The sequence below is a fragment of the Colobus angolensis genome, unplaced genomic scaffold (genome assembly GCF_000951035.1).
Source record: "Colobus angolensis palliatus isolate OR3802 unplaced genomic scaffold, Cang.pa_1.0 Scaffold163, whole genome shotgun sequence".
Taxonomy (NCBI): Eukaryota; Metazoa; Chordata; class Mammalia; order Primates; family Cercopithecidae; genus Colobus; species Colobus angolensis.
Genome location: NW_012114744.1, coordinates 6969731 through 6991723, shown reverse-complemented (window position 1 = coordinate 6991723; position 21993 = coordinate 6969731). Strand labels below are relative to the sequence as shown.

The following is a 21993-nucleotide window of genomic DNA, read 5'->3' as shown; positions in this document are numbered from 1 at the left end:
CAGAGCAAATTGCTCCTTCAGAAATACACCCTGACCTCCCTACTCAAGAGGCTTCATAAATTCTTTCAGTGAGACGTAGCAGTCTAGGAGAGGCATGTGTAGAATAAGTGTTACGGTTTTTAGGTACTATAATAAGCAAAGTGCCTTTTTGTTTGTTTGGAGCTGCATGAAGCTAGGCTGGAATTCCAGCTTCATAACTTCCTACCTTGTATTTTTGAGCAAGATATTTAAACTCAATTTTGGAGTCTTAGTTTTTTGATTTAAGTAACATACAAATAGCATAATATTGGTGCAAGGAAAACAATGAGAATTCATTTATTTCATGCTTTCTCCCTGACCACAAACTCCAGAATTCATAGTTGTTAGTTTGTGTGTTTTATATTTTTGGAGGAAAGCCAAAATTTGGTAGAATATCAATTCTATATTAACGCACTATAGTCAAACTCTATTATTACATGCAATTTAATTTCTGCAACCACTGATAATCCCAATATTCTATCAAATAATAGATAATATTCATTATTTTAGAATATGGATCTGAATTATGAAGTAATTTTGCATTCTCGGGTCTTGTATAGTAAGATTTGAATTAACTTCCCAATTATCAACACAATTGTGGGAAAATGTCCTGAGAAAAAACATTTCTAACTATTGTGTAGTCATAATTTAAAAAATAAACGTGACTTGGAAAATGCAAGAACTACTTTTCTTCTTGCGTGGTGCATTAAAGGTGATCAGAATTCTAATGACGCTGGACAGTAGGATTTTTAGAATCAGTTTCCTAGGATTCAAGAAGTCAAACGGCAAACAACCCAAGGTCCTTGGTTGATCTGACCATCTCAGGTATCTCAAGATATCTAAGATGACCTAGCTGGCGCATCTCTGAGATGGGTGGGTCATTTAAAATGTTCTGCTCTTGAGGCCGAGATTTTGTGCGTGTGAATGGTGGGGAGAAAGCAGTGACACATTTTTCTTCCTTCCGTAGTGCCACCCGGCGCAGGGTCACCGCCGCGGCAGCTCCCACGTGGCAAGTTCAGATTGTGCACCGCCTGGCCAGGGGAGGCGGGCGGGACCGCAGACCCCTCCCTCCGCTCTCCGGCCCTTCCCTCCGGCAGGCCGGGACGCCCGCTTGGTCCTCCACCGCCAGGGGGCGGGCGCGGCTTCCCGGCGGCGGGGGCCCATTGGTCGCGGCGGGGAAGCGTGGGAGGAGGCCCAGCAGCGAGCTGGCTTTCTCCTGGCCACTCGCGGGGGTGAGGGGCAGCCGGAGGAGTCCGAGAGGAAGCGAAGTCGCGAGCTGGAGGCGGCGGTTCCCGTCGGCCTCCGGCAGGACTGAGTGCTGGGAGGCCGGAAGGCGGGCGCGTACGGCGGAGAGGCGGGAGGGAGGCCGGTGAGACGGCTGGGAAGCGAATGGAGCCGGGGCTCAGGTTCGGGGAGGGATAGAGGAAGGCGGGGGAGCGGGACACCCACCTACGTCCTCAGCCTACGCGCACTCTGCGGTCGCCGGCCGGGGGCGGGCCCCGGGGCCCGGCCGCGTCGTCACGGCGTGTCCGGCTGTTGGGGAGGGCGCAGGCGGGACCGGGGTCCCGGAGAGCCGCTGGCGAGGGTTCACGGCCGCCGCCCCGGCGTGGGCATCCCCGGGCTCCGCGGAGACGGGGCGGCGTCTGCACCTGGCGCTGGCTCCAGGCGCCCCGGCCTGGGGCGGGCACCTGGGTCGCGTCTTCCCCGGGTTGGCTTGGCGGTGGCTCAAGCCCCTGCAGCGTGTAGGCTGAGAGCTCCGAGAGGCGGGGACGGAGTTGGGTGTTGCATTTCAACTCCATAGGGGGCCGTTTTGACTCACTTGTAAAGTTTTAGTGTCCCCTATACTAGAGGTACTTTTGGTTTTTTACAACCTATCCAGCCGTTTGATGTTGGGTGTCTTTTCTTTTTCTTCCCATTTGTTTGCCACTGCTCTCACAGCTCGGGACCACGGATGATGATTAGTGGCCCTAGATCTGAATATGTGAGTGACGGACTGGCAATTTGAGATTGAGAGCTCCAGCTGTTTTACTTGTGGGCGGGGCGGTTTCCATCATCCTCTGCCTTTTTTTTTTTTTTTTTTTTTAGAAAAAATATTGTTGCCTATAATACAGAACTGCTGTCTAATTGATAGGACTTTTCCTTTGTTTCTTTTTGGCCAACATGGTGAAACCCCGTCTCTACTAAAAAATACAAAAATTAGCCAGGTGTATGTATCCATATATATACGTATGTATCCATATATGTGTATGTATCCATATATATATGTATGTATCCATATATGTATGTATCCATATATATGGATACAATGACATAAATAATATTAGATTGCTTACTGTGTACTAGGCACTGCCAAATGGTTTCATGTTCTCATTTATTCTCACAGCAGCTCAGTGAGTAAGTCCCTTTATCTTTCCCAGTTTTACAAATGAAAATATGAACTCCCAGAGCGTAAAGGTCGATGCTGATAGCAGAGGCCCAGACCCTTTGGACTTGTGGCCAATTTGCAGTTACATTTGTAACTTACAGAGTACCAGCAGATCTCTATTGAATTTAGAAAATAAAAGTTAATCACCTATTGAAAGCCATTTAACAAGAAATTGGCAGAATCAGCAAATCAGCATCCGGTTTTGGTCACTTCATTGACCCGTACCTCTTTCTGGAGGCTGCTAGTAGTCTCTTGTGTTTCTTGGCTGTTTACCAATTAAGCCACAAGGTTTTCAGTTTTATACAGGTGTTAGAAGCTTTGTTTCACAGATTCTTGTAATGTTTTCTCAGCTCAATAAAGACTAGCATTTCTTCATAGGAAGAAATAAGAAGAGTTGGAACCAATAAAAGGAGTTCAGTCCAGCGATTCTCAACCTTGAGATTGAGTCCAGCGATTCTCAGTCTGAATTACCATTGGGAACTTTGTAAGAAGGACACAGGGCAGGTTCCTCAAAATCCTCATTGTAAGGGGCTTCTGTTTCAAAAGGGAGTAAAAATAAGATACTACTGGCTTAAAGTGACTTTAAAAATAAACTTAATGGACGTTTTGTTACAATTACAAAGTTTTAATATGGACTGCTGCCTTAAGCATTGCCAACTAATCTTTCATAATTTATGAAGATACATTAAAAAGGAAAAGGAAAGTGGAAAACAGAGTCAGAAGGCTAAGAGGCTATGGAATGGCAAAAAGTAATATTCCCTGTGGGGGTATCGTATATTTTTCACCATATATTTTAGGCTTTAAATGATTCATCTCATTTTTCAAAAATTTTTATACTCAAAAATATTGGAGTGCCTACCATGTGCCAGTAATTATAGATATCATGGATACTCTGAATAAGATAGCCTGGGCACTCACAAAGCTACTTTATTTTTTCTAAGGGGGGGACTCTTTTATGTGTTTGTTTGTTTGTTTTGCAGTTTTATACCCATTTCTTAAAGCTGAAAGGTGCAAGACCCAAATAGCAAAAGATTTTTATGTTAGCTCTGAGCTAGATAGGTTTTTTGTGAGACCTTGATACAGTAGAAAAGTTTGTCTTGAATTTAGTCCAGAAGCATCTCTGTTTTTGGGACCAGATGATCAGGATTTGAAGCATTGGTTCTGTATTTAGTTATTTCAAGAGTGGCATTGACTAAATTACCTAATATCATGCAGTACTTTATTAATCTGATTGAGTAGACTGAACCAGGTAATTTCCCCAAATCTTTAAACTTTTAAAAGGTTTTGTACTTTCTTTTAATGCACTTCTTTGAGGCACAATCAGCTGACTTCCTCTCGGAGGAGGAAATTATGTGTTGTAATACCCCTACATCTCTCCGGTGTACCCATTAATATTCTTTCATTTTCTTCTCCATTGGTCTGCTCCATTTGATTGAAGCTGTTTTTATATTTCCCTTATTTTTAAGCTAATTTTGAAAATCTGCTATTCATGATTTTTCCCACTCCAGTGAGTTTTTTTTCCCAATTTTCTTTCTTAAATTAAATTCCTATAACAGAATTTTTCATTTTATTAAATTATTTACAAAGACAGGGTACCCCACTCTTCTGCAGACTAGAGTGCAGTGGTGTGATCCTAACTCACTGCAGCCTTGAACTCCACCTTAGCCTGTGGAGTACCTAGGTTTACAGGCATGTGCCACCACACACGACTCATTTTTTAATTTTTTTTTCTTAAAAGACAGGATCTTACTATTTTGCACAGGCTGGCCAAATCTGCCCTCAAGCGATCCTTCCACCTCAGCCTCCAAAAGCTCTGGGATTACAGACATGAGCCCCTATGCCTGGCCAAATTTTCCATTTTAAAGTGTGGCGTTTAGCACGTTCACAGTTTTATGAACCATCATGTTTCTAAAACATTTTCATCACTGCAGAAGGAAACCCCATGTTCATTAAGCAGTTGCTCTTCATTCCCTTCTCCCTACCAATCCTCGGCAACCACTCATCTGCTCTCTGCCTCTCTAAATGTATCTATTATGGGTTTTCCTAAAAATTGAATAATTCAATATTTGTTCTTTTGTGTCTGCCTTCTTTCACTTAGCATGTTTTAGAGGTTCATCCTCTAAATCAGTAGCAGGTATCAGTACTCCATTACTTTTTATGGATAAGTAATATTCCATTGTATATTCCATTCATATACACCATTACATGTATATCATTTCATTGGTATGTACTGCATTTTGTTTATTCATTTGTTGAGTTTTTGTGTGCTGTTGAGAAAGTTATATGAACATCTCTAAATTGATTTTTGTCATAATCTCTACAAGGTTTGCTAACGTATTGTTACGGTATCAGGTGTGCTACCTAACATACCATTCATTACCTGCAGTTAAGTGATTATTAAATGAGTTTTGAAGGACACAAGGTCAACAAAAATGGATTTTTAAGTTGGTTCACTTGATACGTGGTGTGGTTTGGTTCTGCATCCCCACTCAAATCTCATCTCAAATTGTAATCCCCGTGTGTTGAGGGAGGGAAGTGATTGCATCTTGGGGGCAGCTTCCCCCATGTTGTTCTCGTGACAGTGAGTTTTTAAGAGATCTGATGGTTTTATAAATGGCAGTTTTTCCTGCGGTCTCACTTTTCTGTCTCCTGCTGCCTTGTGAAAAAGGTGTTTGCTTCCCTTTAGCCTTCCACCATGATTGTAAGTTTCCTGAGACCTCCCCAGCCATGTGGAACTGTGAGTCAGTTAAATCTCTTTCCTTTATAAATTATCCAGTCTTTATAGCAGTGCAAAAACTGACTAATACAATACGTTTTCACAACATTTTACAGTAGAAGCATCTTACTGTCTGTTCTTTGCAGGTGTTTGCTGTTAAAGAAAGTTAAACTGAGGCACGATAAACTTTAGAGTTTATTTGAACAAACAATTCATGAATTGAGCAGCTCCCAACCGGATCTGGGAGCTCCACCAGGGGAATCCAGGAGGGAGGCTTTTATAGGAGGGTTCCAGATGTAAAGCAAAGAAAATATTTGGCTACAGTCATACAGTTGTTTTATTTGCTCTATCATGTTGGAAAGTCTCCTAGGTGGCTAATTAGAAGTTTGTTGGATGTTTCTGATTGGTTGAGCTTAAGTTCTCTTTTTCTTTAGCATAGGCATTTATAAGAAGTAACTTCAAATTTTGCTTGTGTTTGCAAATCAAGTAAGGTTGATGTCACTTAGGAGGCCTGATTAGTTTTGTCTGCTCAGGGATTCTTCAGGCCTGGTTTCCATTTTAATTTACTTCAGCAGTGCTAATTCTCATTCACTTTTTGTGGTACAAATGGTGTGCCAATACTGCATTTCATCCAGGGCCCTTGGGCAATGGAACCATTCTGTTTCTCTAGTTCTTCATTTGGAGGGTGTGACTGATGGAATTATGTCTATCCTGGTGCAGACTACTTAAAAAAAGCATAAGCAGAGTGGATACCTAAGGGAATTCTTAAACATTTAGAACAGGAACCTATAACTTCTCATCTAGTATAATGTAAAATAGTTACATGAGATGAAGATAGCAGTTCTACTGTATGTAAATGTGTACCTTTCTCTAATCTCATTTTAGAAGTTTATGAGCGGGACACTTCATTACCCCATTTATGTTCAACCTGTAATAGTTAATGTATTTCATTTTATTGTTGTCGTTGTTTCTAAGAATAGCTATTTCTTTCTGTCCATCCATTCATTCATCTATCCATTTCTCGATGAATGGTGTGCTGTAGGATTAAGGTAGCTTAGATCGCAAATGTTTAAACAATTGTAGAACTCAGAACAGGCAAAACTGAATGTCATTTTGTAGAGGTCTGTCTTGTTTTCTGTTTTGGGTATGTTTGTGCTCTCCGTTGCAGAAATCCAATCACCATTTCATTTCGTTAAGTGGATTATAACTTTTTAAGTAAAATTCTATTTTGGTAGATAGTAAAAACTGCAAGAAAACATTTGAGTAATTTGAATCTAGTACTCTAGTTTAACCACTGCAAACAGGAGTTCTTTATTATTTATTCCTCACCACATTTTCTCCTGTTTTATCTGTTGTTATCTGAAGACCTGTTCTGGAAACAGGTTGACTGTTCCAGAAAGAATGAAAAATCTTGTCATATGAATTTTACTTTTGAGCTTTTTTGGTTTAGATCTGCCTCACCTTTCCCCCTCCCAGCCTTCCCTGTGTGTTTGGATTGGTGTGCTGTAGATCTGAAGCTCTCAGATCTGAGCACGAATGTCAGTCATCTGGGGAGCTTGTTAAAAACATGCAAGAGTTTTAATTCCACTCCTAGGGATTCGGATTCTCCAGGTCTGCAGTTGGCTCAGGAGTTTGTATGTTAAAAAACACACTAGTAATTCTGGTGTGCATGCCGTAGGTAACCCTGTAGCAAGAGGTTCACAGAACGTGTGATGTTGCCTTGAATCTGTGATGCCATAGATCATAAGGGTCAGAATCTGGTAGCTTTCAGCTGCATGACTCCTAAACCCTAATTTCTAATCTTGTGGCTAATTTGTTAGTCCTGCAAAGGCAGTCTAGTCCCCAGGCAAGAAGGAGGTTTGTTTTGTGAAAGGGCTGTTACCATCTTTGTTTTAAACTATAAACTAAGTTCATCCCTATAAAGTTCATCATATAAAGTTACGGCCTATGCCCAGGAATGAACAAGGACAGCTTGGAGGTTGGAAGCAAGATGGAGTGGGTTAGGTCAGATCTTTTTCACTATCTCCGTTATAATTTTGCAATGGTGGTTTCACTACTAAGAATTAAAAATGTGGTTGTAAGCCTTATCCTGAGTTTAGTTAAAATGAGGGAAGCAATGTGCACCTTAAAATAAATAAAATAGGGTATTAAGTGCCTGGCAACCAGAGGCTTCTCTTATTATCTTAACAGGTTACTGTGAAGCATAGTGGATATGAGATTTTAAAAAGTTAAAAAGCAGCAGTGCTTCAGATCTTTTGCCATGTAAATTATTTGATTGCAATGAGGAGTTTATATAAGGTGTCCTTAGTTGACATCTATTTGTAATGAAAATTCTACTGATAACTTTGTTTTAAAATGCAACTTAGGTATATGTGAGGGTATAATAGACTCCAGTTTGGCACCATATTAATTTCATCCCCCTCATTTCCAGTCATTTAGATGTTGCTGCCTCAGTTCAGATGTCTGATTTCTATCCTCTTTGTATTTCAGTGATTTCTGTTTTGTAATTATAGTTCACTGAAATAGTAAGGTGTGGCATAATCATTTGATTTCTACCTTTTTTTTTTTTTTTTGTATGCCACTTTCCTGTTTGAGAGTCCACAGCTCTCATTAATACCAGCTAGGTGATTATAAACATATACCCCAGTCGTGTAGCATCTTGTACTGAGTAGTGGTAGGGTGTAGTGGCAATGTTTGGGGTAAGCACCAAATCTGTGTCAGGGTAAACCTGAACTCTGGCTGCCAACTCAGAAATGCTGTGGTGGCATATTGGGTACTGAATGAGGGCATACCTGTAGGTTAGAACAAATCTTTCCCCATTAATGAGATTTCGTTGAAGAGCAACCCCACCTGCTTAAGGTGCTTCCTTCAGTAGTATTATCTTGGAAAACGAAATATCTTTGTTAGGAAAAAGCTGCCTAGCCATGTTATATTTGGGTATAGAGGAGCAGAAGAACACAGATTCATTTAGTTTTTAGCTCCTTAAAGTGTTTTTGGAAGGCATGGTTCAATACTTGTTGATCCACTAAATACCAGATTTCTGAAAAGGAAAGAATAACTAGGTCTCTTTAGCTAATTCACATTGATTAAAGGGGTTGTACTAAGAAATTCTTAACATTGAGATGAATCATATTGGAATACTTATGTCCTCAGGATGTAGTGTGTATGGTCCGACAGGCTTGGCTACCTCTCCCTACACTAAGTCTTTTGGCTAAAAGTTGGCCTAGATGGGGCACTTACATGATTTAGCTGAGCACTTTTGCTAACCTGTTTTTAAGTGGAGGGAGAAGCAGGTATTATATTTTACCAATTTCATTCTTAGAAGAATGGAATTTTATCTAAATTGCTGTAGATAGAAGTTTTCTGAAATGTTTTTCTCTATTCACTGTCAGGAGCGCCAAATGAAAAGCAAGGTAGAGCAGTTTATCGTGGATTGTGGAGGAAAGCTAAACTTGCCTAGTATAATCCCAATTTGCTTCATATCTGGCATTGGTTAACATTCTAGGGGAAATTTAAAAACACTTTCTGGCTCATTTGTGCTTTTCCATAGTATACTTCTAGTTCTATTTCTGTTTCTTAGCCACATTTAGATGTTCTCTTTTAAATGTAATTTCAATTTGATGCTACTTAAGAAAATAAGGAAAGCCAGATGATGTTGGTTCAGAAAACTGTCAAAAATCCAGGCATAGATTCATCTATATTCTTCTCTTCCCAAGATTTTCAATAGAACGTTAAACATTTATTCTAAAACACTTACTGGTTCACTTGACCCATTGTTTGTAAGTTTTTGATCTATTGCTTTGTGTGTGTGTGGGGGGGGGAGGCACTTTGCAGAGGTAGTGGACACATTTACATCATAATCATTGGGGATCTTTTGAAAAATTGGTCATTCTTAGTATTGTAGAATTCATGTGGATCACCTTTCCCTGCACCCCAATTTTGTTTCTTTTTGTTCCTTTTTTTCCCTTTTCAAAATGTAAGTTTAACTTGATTCTTTAAAAATCTGGGATACTTTTCTAGTTGCAGGTAGTCATGTAAAAATCTCCCTTTGTTAGTGATCAAGTCATACCCACCTCTAAAGCTGTATAACAGGAGTGTGTGGGTGTGTGTGTGTGTTTGTGTGTGGGTTACAATGGTGGTTTCTTTTAAAAGAGTGTATCTTCTAGGATTCAGTATCCTGCTAGTATTAAATACTTTCTCAAGTTAGTAACTGGATTTTTCTTTTGAGCCTTTAGTGTTAAAAACACCAAATTTTGTTAAAGTTACAATATTTCTAACACAATGATAGCAGCTCAGATATCCTACTGAGTTTTTAAATGTTAATATTTTTTCAGACGAATGCAGTCATCTTATTCCTTTCCATTTTGTTATTTCAAAAATGTAGCCAGCTTTGCAAAGATGTATGTATAGTTGCATTCAGGGGAGACAGGGTACTTGACAGCAGTCTGTATATGCAATAGTAATAACTTGTTATTAAAGACAAGGTTTTTTAAAGCTTAATATTTGGAATTTTAGAATTTTGTTAAGCATTAAATGCACATTTACGTCACTCTTTTCTAAGCCTATTACAAAAACAATCCCTTATAAACACCCACATAAAGGAAATAGTAATGTCAGTTTTTTCCCAAGAACATAATTTTATAGTTACTGAAGTATAATATAGTAAGATTAATTTTTATTGGTTTCTTTACATTCCCTGGGATTGGTTTGGAAACATGACAGCGTCTAGATTTATTTCCAACTTTGCTATAGATGGATAGCTTCATCTACAGGAAGGGAAGGACTTTCTTCTTCCTTTTGAGGAGGATCCATTCTGTTGTTTCTCATGGAATTATGCTTCTTTCCATGGAGAGCAGATTATGAAAATGTTTGATGAACACGTATGGAGCATAGAAATTAGGATTGTTTCATCTGTCCTACTTCCATAGTAGTACTTCTAAGAGGACCTCTTGAAGCCATGTGGAAGTTGTATGTCCTGCACATAGCCCAGCAAAAAAAGTTGGACTATTAGGGCCTGGTTGGGAAAGATGTTTATTCCTTTATTTTTAAATTTTGTATTTTTATTTCTTTTTATTAGGGGTTGACAAAGTACAACCTCTAGGCCTATATGGCCCACAAGCCACAACTGGTTTTCACATTTTTAAGTGGGTTAAAAAAAATCAAAAGAAGGATAATTTTGTGACACATGAATGTTCTATGAAATTTAAATTTCAGTGTCCATAAAGAAAGTTTTATTAGAATATAATTAGACCCATTCTTTCACATGTTGGCTATGGTTGCTTTCTAGCTACAACTGCAGAGTGGAGTAATTGCAATAGAGATTGTGTGGTCCATAAAGCCTAAAAATATTTACCAACTGGCCCTTTTACAGAAAAGTTTGCCAACAGTTGCCCTATTTTACTCACATAAAAGTAGTTATTTATAGCAAACAGGTTTTTAAAAAAGTACCATGCTTTTGTTTGTAAATGTAACGTCAGAGTAACCTACCCTAGCGACTCTTTGAGTTGTAGCATTCTTTTGATTCTGCTATTATCTCATTTTTCTCTTCTACTTTAAATGCTCTGGGGATAAAAATTTAATTTTTTTACATTCTGTTCTGGAGCTGGTCTGTATTAGTCTTTCTACAGAAAAATAGAGCCAATTATATATATATGTGTGTGTGTGTGTGTATATAGATATAGCTCTAGATATATAGGCATATATTCTTTATACATATGGAGATAGCTTTATTTGTATATAGGTATATGATTTGTGTGTGTGTGTGTGTGTGTATACATATATATGTGTATATATATGTTTATTATAAGGGATTGCCTCATGAGGTTATGAAAGGTGGGAAGTCCAGGATCTGACAAGCTGGCAAGCTCTGACAGTCCAGGAGAATGAATGGTATAGTCTGGTCTGAGTCTGAAGGCGTTGTCTCAGTTTAAAGATAGGCGAAGAAGGTGAATTCTCCCTTACTTATTAGAATCCCTTATTAGAATCATGGGAACTTTCTAAGTTGGTTCAGTTAAAATTGTCATTTGTCCAGCACTGAGTTGAAGTTGGATTGAATTGAATGATAGTTTCTCTATTTGTAGAGGATAACTTGTATTTTCCTCTGGTTTAATTAAGTACTGTTTGTTAAGTATGTACATCAAAGGGTATATTTGTACGTTTCATTTTCTTGTATCATTTCCATTTCAAGCAGGGGTTCTAATACACAAGCTTAGTCATTTTGACATACTGTTAAATTGCTGAAGTGGATAGTCTGCAGCAATTCCCAAAGCAGTTTGCAAAAGCCAAGTTGATTGGCATGACATTTTGTCAACAAGCCTCTTATATTAGAGTGTGTCAGCGAACAGCTGGAGTGAAAAGGAAGTGGATTTGTTTGTAGTGTGAGCTTCTTACTTACCCTTCATGTGACCCTAGAGAAATCCCCTGATCTCATCTGTGCTGCTGTTTTAATACCCCCAGCAACTAGAGGCTGGTGGGGAGATTACATAAAATAAGGATGTGTGTGAATTGTACTGACATATAAGTATGTATTCATACCTGGTTTATGTTAACTGGCAAGACATCCCCCTCCTAGTAAATAATTTTTTTATGACTAATTTTATCAGTATAGAATGATGTTTCTGTGGTATACGTGATTTAGTCCACTTCTCAAGGAAATAATGGAAGTATCACTTGACGTTCGATTTTACTCTGTTGTTCCTGAAGTTAATTGATTCTAGAACAGTGACTCCTTATTCACATAGTAGCTTGATTTCTACCTGAGTAACAAAACTTCACTAAATTAGAGTAGATAGTGGGGCCAAAGGAATGTTTAAATTGTAAACCATGGAAAGAAGTTTAGTATGTCCCTCTGAGGCCCTAGTTCAGGCGCTCTTTCCAGCTTAGTGTTTCATTGCCCAGGGACGTCGTGGTGGCTGTCCTTGCTGTTGAATCTTAGGTGATTATGAACCTTACATATTAGCAACTGGATTTGGTTCAGTGACATATATTTATCAAAAACACTAAAACAAGTTTTGGCCTATGTAACACATTTTGGAACAAATGTATACAAGTACTATCTAAGTTGAGTTTTGGGTTTTTTTTTTTCCCCATCTTAAAAATATCCTTCTATGACTCATTTTCTGGTTTGGATAAGTGGCTCTAATATCTATATTTCTACCTTTTAATGAACATACTTATATATAAGTCCTTTCACCTGTTGCCTCTAGATTTAGAGTTCTGAATTTCTAGCAAAGGCCTTTTTCTCCCTTTACTGTTGTATTCCTTTTCTCTGGACCTGCTCAGTCCTTTTTAAATTATTGATGGTTTTCACCCTGAAGTTTCCATTAAGTTTTTGCTTCCCTCCTCCATATGAGATTATTGTATGTAAATATTTTCTTTGCTTTTACATGCCCCCTCTAAGAAGACAATAGGAATGATTTAGAATTAGCACATTATCATCATACATAGATGCTCCTTGATTTGCTCTCAAATATATTCAATACTCCTGTGCTGATTTAGGTTCTTCAATCATTAATTTGCTTCTTAAGGAAATTAATTGAGGCATGTTATGACTGAGATTTAATTTGATGAGATTTTAATTTAGAAATTTTACTAAATGCGAATTATCTGAGAAATTTTAACTAAAAACAGTTGTATTTAGCTAGACAATCATCATTGCTTATATTGTGGTCTTAGGGATGAGGTTAAACCCAGGCTTGTTGGGAGGTACCACTAGGTAGCAGGTACATGCAGCAGCCACCATAAGGTGTGGCCTGAGCAGATGATGGAAACAGTGAAAGAGAACATCAAGTACCTAGTATGTAACTCCTTATCACACTTTCAAAGAAATTTTCCTAGGTCACACTCAGATAAGAGTGAAATTATTCTGGAATGTTAGCTGGCAGGAAAAGCATGTATGTGTTGTGAAAGCTGAGTTCAATTTTGTCAGAAGCCAACAGAGGATTTATAACCAGTTGGGGTTTTCATTTAAAAAGCTGAGGGTTTTTTTTTCTGCTTTTATGTGATGGTTTGTGCATACTTCAGTACCTTGTTTCCTTTTAGTATTTTCCTAGCCTGTGGCTAAGTAGTTAAAATAGATATATAACATTGACTTTTTCTATTATGTGGAAGGTGTTCAGATAATTAACAAAGGAAATCAGTAACGCACAACTCAGTTTAAGTGTCATTTTTTCTTTATGGTATGTTGTGCAGAAGAAAGCTAGCCTAACAGCATTGGACTTCTGGGTGTTGTCCAGACTCCCCCGCCCCCCAGAGCCCCCCTGAAGCCCACCTGCCTAGTCCAGTTAATTAAAAAAGTGCATGTCTCACTTCTTTTCAGTGTCCTTCAGGGATGTGCCATTATTATTATTTTCTTGACACATTCTGTGAATTGCTAGATCAGGCAACAGTATTGAAACATAAATACCAAAATACAATCTAAAATAGAGAGATATGTACTGCTGGCAAATGTGATTCATCCATCAAAATTTCGTTTTGAATTCCATTCCTTTACAATAGATTGAGTTGACTGTGGAAGCTCTCCAGCTAAACTTGAATGTGGCTTTCTTATCAAACTTACTTATTTTTTCATTTTCTTTTCAAAATGTCACCTATCTTGCGTTATTTCTTAGGAGGAAAACACCCATGCACATACAGATTTTTTTTTCCAGCATCTGTTTCTTGTTGATATTACAGTAATATCAAAGAACAGTTGATCCATTTGATAACTCTGTCAATCATGATAATTGCTGGGATATTTACAATTGCAATTCTGTACTTCTTAACATATTATTTTACAAACTTAAATTGAAAAACATGAAGAGGTCCCTGGTATTGAAATAGGAAGCCCTTGCTGTAAATGCTTATGGTAGTGGCACTTGAATTGTGTCATATCAAAACTGAAGCGGCATCATGTACTGGAGTGAGCCAGCTGACCTAAAATCTAGCCTCATGTCTACAAATAATTTGTTCCACAACTGGATAAGCAGCGTAACCTCTTTGGACATCATCTGCAAACTGAAGGTTTGGAGCTGAATATCAAAAGTTTCTTATAGATGCATAATCCATGAGAATAAGAAGGCATTCTCTTCTATTCACAAGCTTGATAATACACTTTTACGCTTTGGTCATTCAGTTAGAGAGCTGAGAAGACAGAAGGATAGGACAGACCCTCCTTGAGGTCTTATGGTCCAGTGGAAGGAGACAGGCCCAGTGATGAGATTTTTTTCTTTTCTAAATGCCAATGTTGGCATAGGACTTAGAAATGTCATAAAATTTACTAGTTTATATGCCCCATTTCAAACTCAGTGTAAGGAGGAATGTTTGTTCTAGAACTAATGATATTTGCTTTTTGTTTTGATTTTTTAGGAGCATATTAATGAAAAGTGCCATAGACTGAAAAACCAAACATGAGGGTAGCAGGTAAGGTATTTAATTTAGTAGAAGTAATTGTACTTTTTGTGTAACCTGGTTGTTAAAGAATGACTGAAGAAGAGGTTAAATAATCTTTCTCTATATTGAGAAAGTTAAGCTGAAATATAATAAACTAAATCATCGAGCCCTTCATTTTTAGGTAGTTGGCAAATCACAATTTGGACATTTAGTCAATGTTACATAAGTGTTTTGTTGTTGTTGTTCAAGTCTTTTGTTAAATTACACGTTGAGCATCTTAAATCTGAAAATCTGAAATGCTCCTAAATCCAGAACTTCATGAGCAGCAAAACGTGATGCTCAAAGGAAATGCTCATTTGAGTATTTAGGGTTTCAGATTTTCAGATTTGGGATGTTCAGCTGGTAAATATGATGCAAATATTCTGAAATCTGAAAAAAAAAAAATCCAAATACTATATATAATGCCCATATAAAGAATGGTTTGACAACCTAGGGAGGCTGATTTTTGTTTTTGCTATATTCTAGCTTCTTGAGAAAAATGAGTTATAAAGTTTTAAAGTTTAAATGTCTCTCATGTATGTACTTAAGATGTGTGTGATGGATTCGATAAAATACATGTTTTTGCTCAATATTTGTTCAAGTTTAATCTGCATAGGTGAGATTATGTGTAAGAACTTTAATCTGTTTATTAAGCAGCATATTGAGAAAATTGAAAAACACCATTAGATGTTCATAATATTAAGGTAGTTATATTTAAATAATCTAAAAAGACACATTTATAAATGACTGGAGGGGCTGATGACCTCTTCCTGTGTGTGTAGTAAAAATAAGTCTGTTTTTCCCCACCCTTCCCATCAACCAAAGCCCTAGAAGAAGTGCATACTTTACATGGAAATTTCTACTAAGCTTGTGCCCAACATAGGTAACTTGTAATTTCTCAAAATCAAAATAATTAGTTTTTTTCTTAATTATCATCTCACCAGCAAACCAATTATTTTCCTAAAGGAGCATCTCTTAGAAATGCCTGAGGTCAAGCTGGGTGAACAAACCAGTCTTCGTACTGTGGTCATAATTGTGTAGAATCAGGCGCAATTGATTAAACATCATGATTATTAAAGATAACTGAGGGCTGTTACAAATGCATTTGTAGAAACTTGAAAAACTCAATCTCTTGTGAAATTATAAAGCATTTTTTAAAAAAGTAACTGTACATTTGTTGAAGAAAAATATTCTCAGAAACGAAGAGCTTGTTTGTGGTTTAAATAAATGTGTTGCAATGTCTTTTTATATCGTGTGTGTCTGTGTGTGTGGGGGGGGGAGGTTGTTCTTTGAGTACAACAGGACTTACTATTTATGATTTCATGTCTCCAGATGATTTTTAAAGTACATTATTTAAGCATGGCAATTTGAAATAAAGTAACTTTCTGTTTCTCACATAATTTTAAATTCATGTTATTTGAAATTAAGTTTGTCATTTAGTCCGTTTCTCTGGTTCTGACAGTTCCCGAGTTAATTGATGAGTAATTCACTGAGTGCTTATTTTGTGTTTGGCACTGTTCCTAGTATAGGTCTTGAGGGAACTGCCTTGAATGAATGAATAAGGATAATTAGGTATTAGTTTATTGCTTTTAACTAATTAATCTCTTCTAATTAAAAAAAAATCTGATTGCTTTTAAATATCTTCATAGCCATTCTTCTTACAGTGAGGCATGAATGTCGGCAGTTTGTACTTTTTGGCCTGTGAAAAACTGGAACACACTCAGAATAGTGCCGTCTGTGACTAGGAGGAAGAGGGAATCTTATGGAAAGCTAAGAATGGGAATTGTGGTTGGTATGGTTAGGCTCCATCAAGTCCAGAATGGGATACTGGTTCTGGACTCAGGCCAGCTTTGGGGGCGATCTCTATAACAGAAGTTCCAGAACTCTAACCCTATGGAGACTCTGCTAGTTTCTCCACCTCTAACTTTTGTCTCCCTTATAGCTTTTCTTTCCTCCTAGTTCCTCTGATGGTTCAGTATAAGTGAATAGGTCTTGGTTTAAGACTCAATGTTGCTGCTGACTAGTTATGTGACCTTAGGCAAATGATGTAAAATTTTAGCCCTGTTTTCCTTATTTGTGAAAGGAAAATAATGCCTTGAAATGCTATGCAAATGAGATTATACTTATAAAGCAATTAGTTCTACAGAAGACACTAAGTAAACAGTGTATGTGAGTATCATATATATATATAAAATGTTCATATATAGCTTTTTTAAAACTTTAAGGGTCAAGGGTACATGTACAGGTTTGTTATCTAGCTAAAATAAATTGAGTGTCATAGGGGTTTGGTTTACAGATTATTTCATCATCCAGGTAGTAAGCATAGTACCTGATAGGTAGTTTTTTGATCTTATCCTCTTCCCACCCTTCACCCTCAAGTAGTCCCCAGAGTCTGTTGTTCCCTTCTTTATGTTTATATGTTCCCTTCTCAGTGTTTAGCTTTTGCTTATAAATGAGAACATGCGCTGTTTGGTTTTCTGTTCCTGTGTTAGTTTGCTTAGTGTAATGACCTCCAGCTTCATCCATGCTGCTGTATATAGCTTTTTTTCATGTAAGCTTACATTTAGCTTGGTATAGAATTTAGAATGTTTGTGTTATCGTCTTGGTATTTTAATTTTTCAGTTTTGAACAATGAAGTGTTCATATGATTGTTTTATGGGACAGGGAAAAGTTATCTCTGGTTGCATGTGCCTATGATTGCTAGAAAATAAGATGTTAAGACTATCATGTGACATGTAATTTTTGAGCTCTTGGTCTTAGTCTTAAATGATCAAGAAGGACTATGCCACCTGTTACCATTTATCTAGTAGCAAACAGTTGTTGATAGTGTTACTGTATACAGTACACTCTGCTAGATCCTGGGGAGAAGAGTTCAAAGCCTAACAGAATTTTGCTCTCTTATGCACTAAAAATACAGGCAACTTGTAAGTTGCTCTTGAAAATAGGAAGCACATTTTGGAGGGGACAAGGTAGGAAATGGAAAAGGGAGGCAGGGATTGATTAGTATTATAGTTAGACTTCCTCATTGCTCTTTCATTTCTACATTAATAGTGTTGCTTTTGGATTTTTGAAGACTTTATTATTTTTAGAGCAGTTTTAGGTTCACAGCTAATTTGAGAGGAAGACGCAGAGATTTTCTACATACTTCCTGCCCCGCTCCCCACATAGTCATCATTAGAGTGTTTCTAAACAGAAATGAGTAGGCTGTGAGAAGCGGTGGCTTTCTGAGCATCATAACTTCATTGAAGAGTCCGCCCACTTGGAGCTTTCCATGTAACTGTGTTATGAAGCATATGTGATAGGTACCAAATTATATCCTGCAGGAATGGAGAAGGCCTGTCTTAAGGTACTAAGGTGTTAAGTATGAAGGGGAAGGCTTTGTTGATCACCATACCAGGAGGGCCTACGTAGCTCCAGGAGACGTGTTGGGTAGTGATAGGACAATAAATCTGTAACATGTCACTCAAGAATTCCTTGCTTAGTGGACATTGTGGCCTTAGCATCCCCAGAAGGTCCATTGTTTTTGAAAAATCCTATATAGTATTACTCCTTATATTTATGAAGGATAAGGAATCTGCCATTCAACAAACTTGGTGGTGTTCCATTAGTCTTGACACGTTTTTGTTGTCAGCAACTAGTAGGTAATTTTTTTGCATGTAAAACTAGGCAGATGGTTCAAGCAGTCCTTTGTCTAGATAGCTAGAAAATCTGAGAATTCTTTGGTCAGGAAAGTTCTTTATCTTGATGAATTGTTTGTATAATTTTTGTGTATCTCATGTAAAATTAAGATCTAATAGATAAAAAGTAGAAATTTATTAACCTTAAAAAAATTTATAAACATTTTTCATAGAAATACAGAATAAAAGTTCTGTGGGCTTACAAAGTTATGCTGAAATATTTCTGCCTTTTAGGTGCTGCAAAATTGGTGGTAGCTGTGGCAGTGTTTTTACTGACATTTTATGTTATTTCTCAAGTATTTGAAATAAAAATGGATGCAAGTTTAGGAAATCTATTTGGTAAGTTTTATTTTGTTCCTTTCTTAAATCTTATTTTTGATGTGGCCTAAAGTTTTATCAGGTATTAGCACTGAGTCACTCAGTGCTAGAAAAGGAAATGTAATTGTTACGTATCCATAAATGTGATTTGTTAGAGTATTTTACAGTATATAATAAGATACCTTGGAATTAATTTAGTATAAAACATGAATCTTCTTTCTATTCAGCATTTTGAATATATATGTAATGAGTCTATTTTACACATTTTTAGGGGCATTAATCATGGCATTCTAAGTGCACATTCTAAAACATAAAATACCTCCAGGCTTATATTGTTTTCCTGTTTGAGTTGGTTGCTAGAAAACTTGAAGCCAAATCTAGCCCTCAGTTAACCATATGATTAGGAGTCACAGTAATGCATTTTAGATACCAGCCGTAGAAATCCATCTTGCAGCTGGCTGTGGTGGCTTGCACCTGTAATTCTAGCTACTCGGGAGGCTAAGGTGGGAGGATCACTTGAGCCCAGGAGTTCCAGGCTGCAGTGAGCTATGATCATGCCACACTGCACTCCAGCCTGGGTGACGGAGTAAAACCTCATCTCTTAAAAAAAAAAAAAAGAAAGAAATCCATTGTGCTTTCTTACCCTTATTTTCCCTCTGTGGCATTTTTTTTCTAACCCACTCATTTAATGTTGCCATACTGTAAATGTACCATTATAAGGTACCTTAACCCAGTTTTTTAACAGAATCCTTATGTTCATAAAATAACATTTGAAATGTTTTCAGATGAACCAGTTATACATAGTGCTATTGTAGATGATTGTGTGTGAGTATCTTATTGAATCTCAAATAATTGCCAAGTATGCATTTCTTTTCTATAAATATACCATTATGAGACTGAATAATAGAATTTAATTTTGACATATGAAAGTGGAAAACAATTATTTAACCAAGGCGCTATATAAGATTACAGTCATGCGTCACCTAATGTGGGGATACATTCTGAAAAATGCATCATTAGGTGATTTTTGTCATTGTGAGAACATCATGGAGTGTACTTACACAAATATAGATGCTATAGACTACCACACACCTTGGCTACATTGTATAACCTGTTCCTCCTAGGCTACAAACCTGTACAGCATGTTACTGTACGGAATTCTGTAGGCAGTTGAACACAATGCTAAGTATATATCTGAACTTGGAAAAGGTACAGTAAAAACGTAGTACTATAATCTGATGGCACTACCACTCTCTATATGGTCTGTTGTTGACTGAAACGTCATTAGGCAGCACCTGACTATAATTCTGAATCTCTTCTGGAAACTGTTTTTGTAGAGATTGAAGCTAGAGAAACAATGAGATTCTTCATAGATCCTTGTACCTACATTGAGTAAGCTATGACTAAATTGTTGCTTATAATATTAAATAATTATGCATGAAAAGTGAGACTATAAACCCTAGAAACCATATTTTGATCTAGTAGGCAGAAGTCAAATGAAAGAACTGAGATCTCTGGACTACTGAGTTTTGCTTTCCATAAATTTATGTTTGAAAAGTCAAGTCCCCAAGACTTAATTCAGTTTCCATGTTAGGTTCTCATGCTGCTGTGAAGAAATACGCCAGACTAGGTTATTTATAAAGGAAAGAGGTTTAGTTGTCTGACAGTTCTGCAGGGCTGGGGTGGCCTCAGGAAACTGACAATCATGGCAGAAGGGTAGTAAACATGCTATTCTTGGTGGCAGAAAGGAGAAGTGCAGAGTGAAACGAGGGGAAGTTCCTTATAAAACCATCAGATCCTGTGAGAACTCACTATTGTGAGAATAGCATGGAGGTAATTTCCCCCAGGATTCAATTACCTTCTACCAGGTCCCTCCCATGACACATAGGGATTATGGGAACTACATTTCAAGATGAGATTTGGTAGGGACACAGCCAAACCATATCACTCCCTTTCACATTTAATCTCAAGACTGTTATTCCAGTTTTTCTCAAACTTGAAATCCACAAGAATCTCCAGAGAATCTTGGTAAATGCAGATTTCTGAGTTGGTGTCTGAAGTGGGGCCTGAGATTCTGCGTTTCTGACAGCTCCAACGTGATGTTGAGATCCCTATCCATGGATTGCATACTGAGTATCAAGGCTTTGGACAGTTCTGATACGTAGTCTTCAGTTTTGGCATAAACCTTTTCAGGTGACTTTTCTTACAGTGACTCCTTAAAAGTACTTTCTTGTGCAAGTTGAACATCCCTAATCAGAAAATTCAAAATCTGAAATGCTCCAGAATCTGAAACTTTTTGAACATCGACATGATACTCAAAAGAAAATTCTCTTTGGAGCATTTTAGATTTCAGATTTTTGGATTAGAGATGCTCAACTGGTAAGTATAATGCAAATATTCTAAAATCTGAAAAAATCCCATATCCAAAATACTTCTGGTCCTAAGCATTTTAGATAAGGGATACTTAACCTGTATTGCACTGAATTCTGCCTTTTGTACTCCCAAGTAATTTCAGTTCACTGATCTTGTCTCTGCCGGCTAGAGCCCCTTCTTCATCAGTGATCCCTCAGTTACATCGTAGTCATTGTCCACCAGACCTTCCTTTACAAGTTTTCATCCTTTCCATTAATGGAATCCTCCCTTTCAGCCATTTCTCTTGATAAAGTGGTTAGTTTCCTCCTAAACTTGTTTATTTTTCAGCACACATCCTAAAAATGAAGCATCTAGGTTCCAGCATGAAAGTAGTTATTGCAAAGTATAGTGAGATATTACTTTACTTGTTCTGGTCTGTGTACTTGTATTACTACGTAGTGGCCAGTCTGGTGGCCTTTGAGAGCACATCTGGTTTCAGTTGAATGATGGGGTGGAAACCATATTGAAGGCACAGAGGACTTGTTCCATGTGGCTTTGGAAGCAGTGTGGATACTTAATTCTTCTAAGACACGTTGATGGTAAGAGAAGAAGCTTATGAGATGGTAGTTTGACTCAAAAGCAAGTTGCACGTATTTTTCTTTTTTAGAGTAATAGGCTTTCACTTGTCTATAGGCCTTGGATGAAAGTTCAGTGAAGGACAAATGAACGCCAAGAGAGTGAACCGGCAAGAAAAGGAGGATGTTTGGGAGAAGGGAGGCAGTGGGACCATTGGAACAAATAGAAGTTACATGGGAAAAGACCCACTGTTTTATAAGATTGAAAAGAAGGCTGGGTGAAGCTACAGTGTGGTATAGTCACTGTGCACATGCAGCTGGTGGTTCCTCTCTGGTGATACCAGTCATGTCTGTCCTCATCCTTTGTCCCCCATCTTTGGCCCCATTTGGATCTTCATCTCTAATCTGGACTGTTTTTATGAACATCATAGTGATGTTCCTATGTCTTTTCTCATCTCTGATATCTGCCTATCTCGCCACTTTCAGAGCCATTTTCTTAAAACT

The 21993-nt window shown here is 37.7% G+C and overlaps 1 protein-coding gene across 3 annotated transcripts in view; it reads left to right on the top strand.

The window, feature by feature from the left end:
- Positions 1 to 1090: 1090 nt before the first annotated feature.
- Positions 1091 to 21993, top strand: part of FAM3C (family with sequence similarity 3, member C) — a 47457-nt gene continuing 26554 nt past the window's right edge. Inside the window, exons 1-4 of one of the 3 annotated variants that reach the window (XM_011937397.1) lie at positions 1245 to 1387; positions 1957 to 1999; positions 14505 to 14558; positions 18479 to 18583. In XM_011937397.1, coding sequence (XP_011792787.1) covers positions 14546 to 14558; positions 18479 to 18583 — 118 coding nt within the window. In that variant the 5' untranslated portion in view covers positions 1245 to 1387; positions 1957 to 1999; positions 14505 to 14545. Of the gene's footprint in view, positions 1388 to 1956; positions 2000 to 14504; positions 14559 to 18478; positions 18584 to 21993 lie in introns of all 3 variants that reach the window. The other 2 variants (XM_011937396.1, XM_011937395.1) reach the window with 2 other exon arrangements.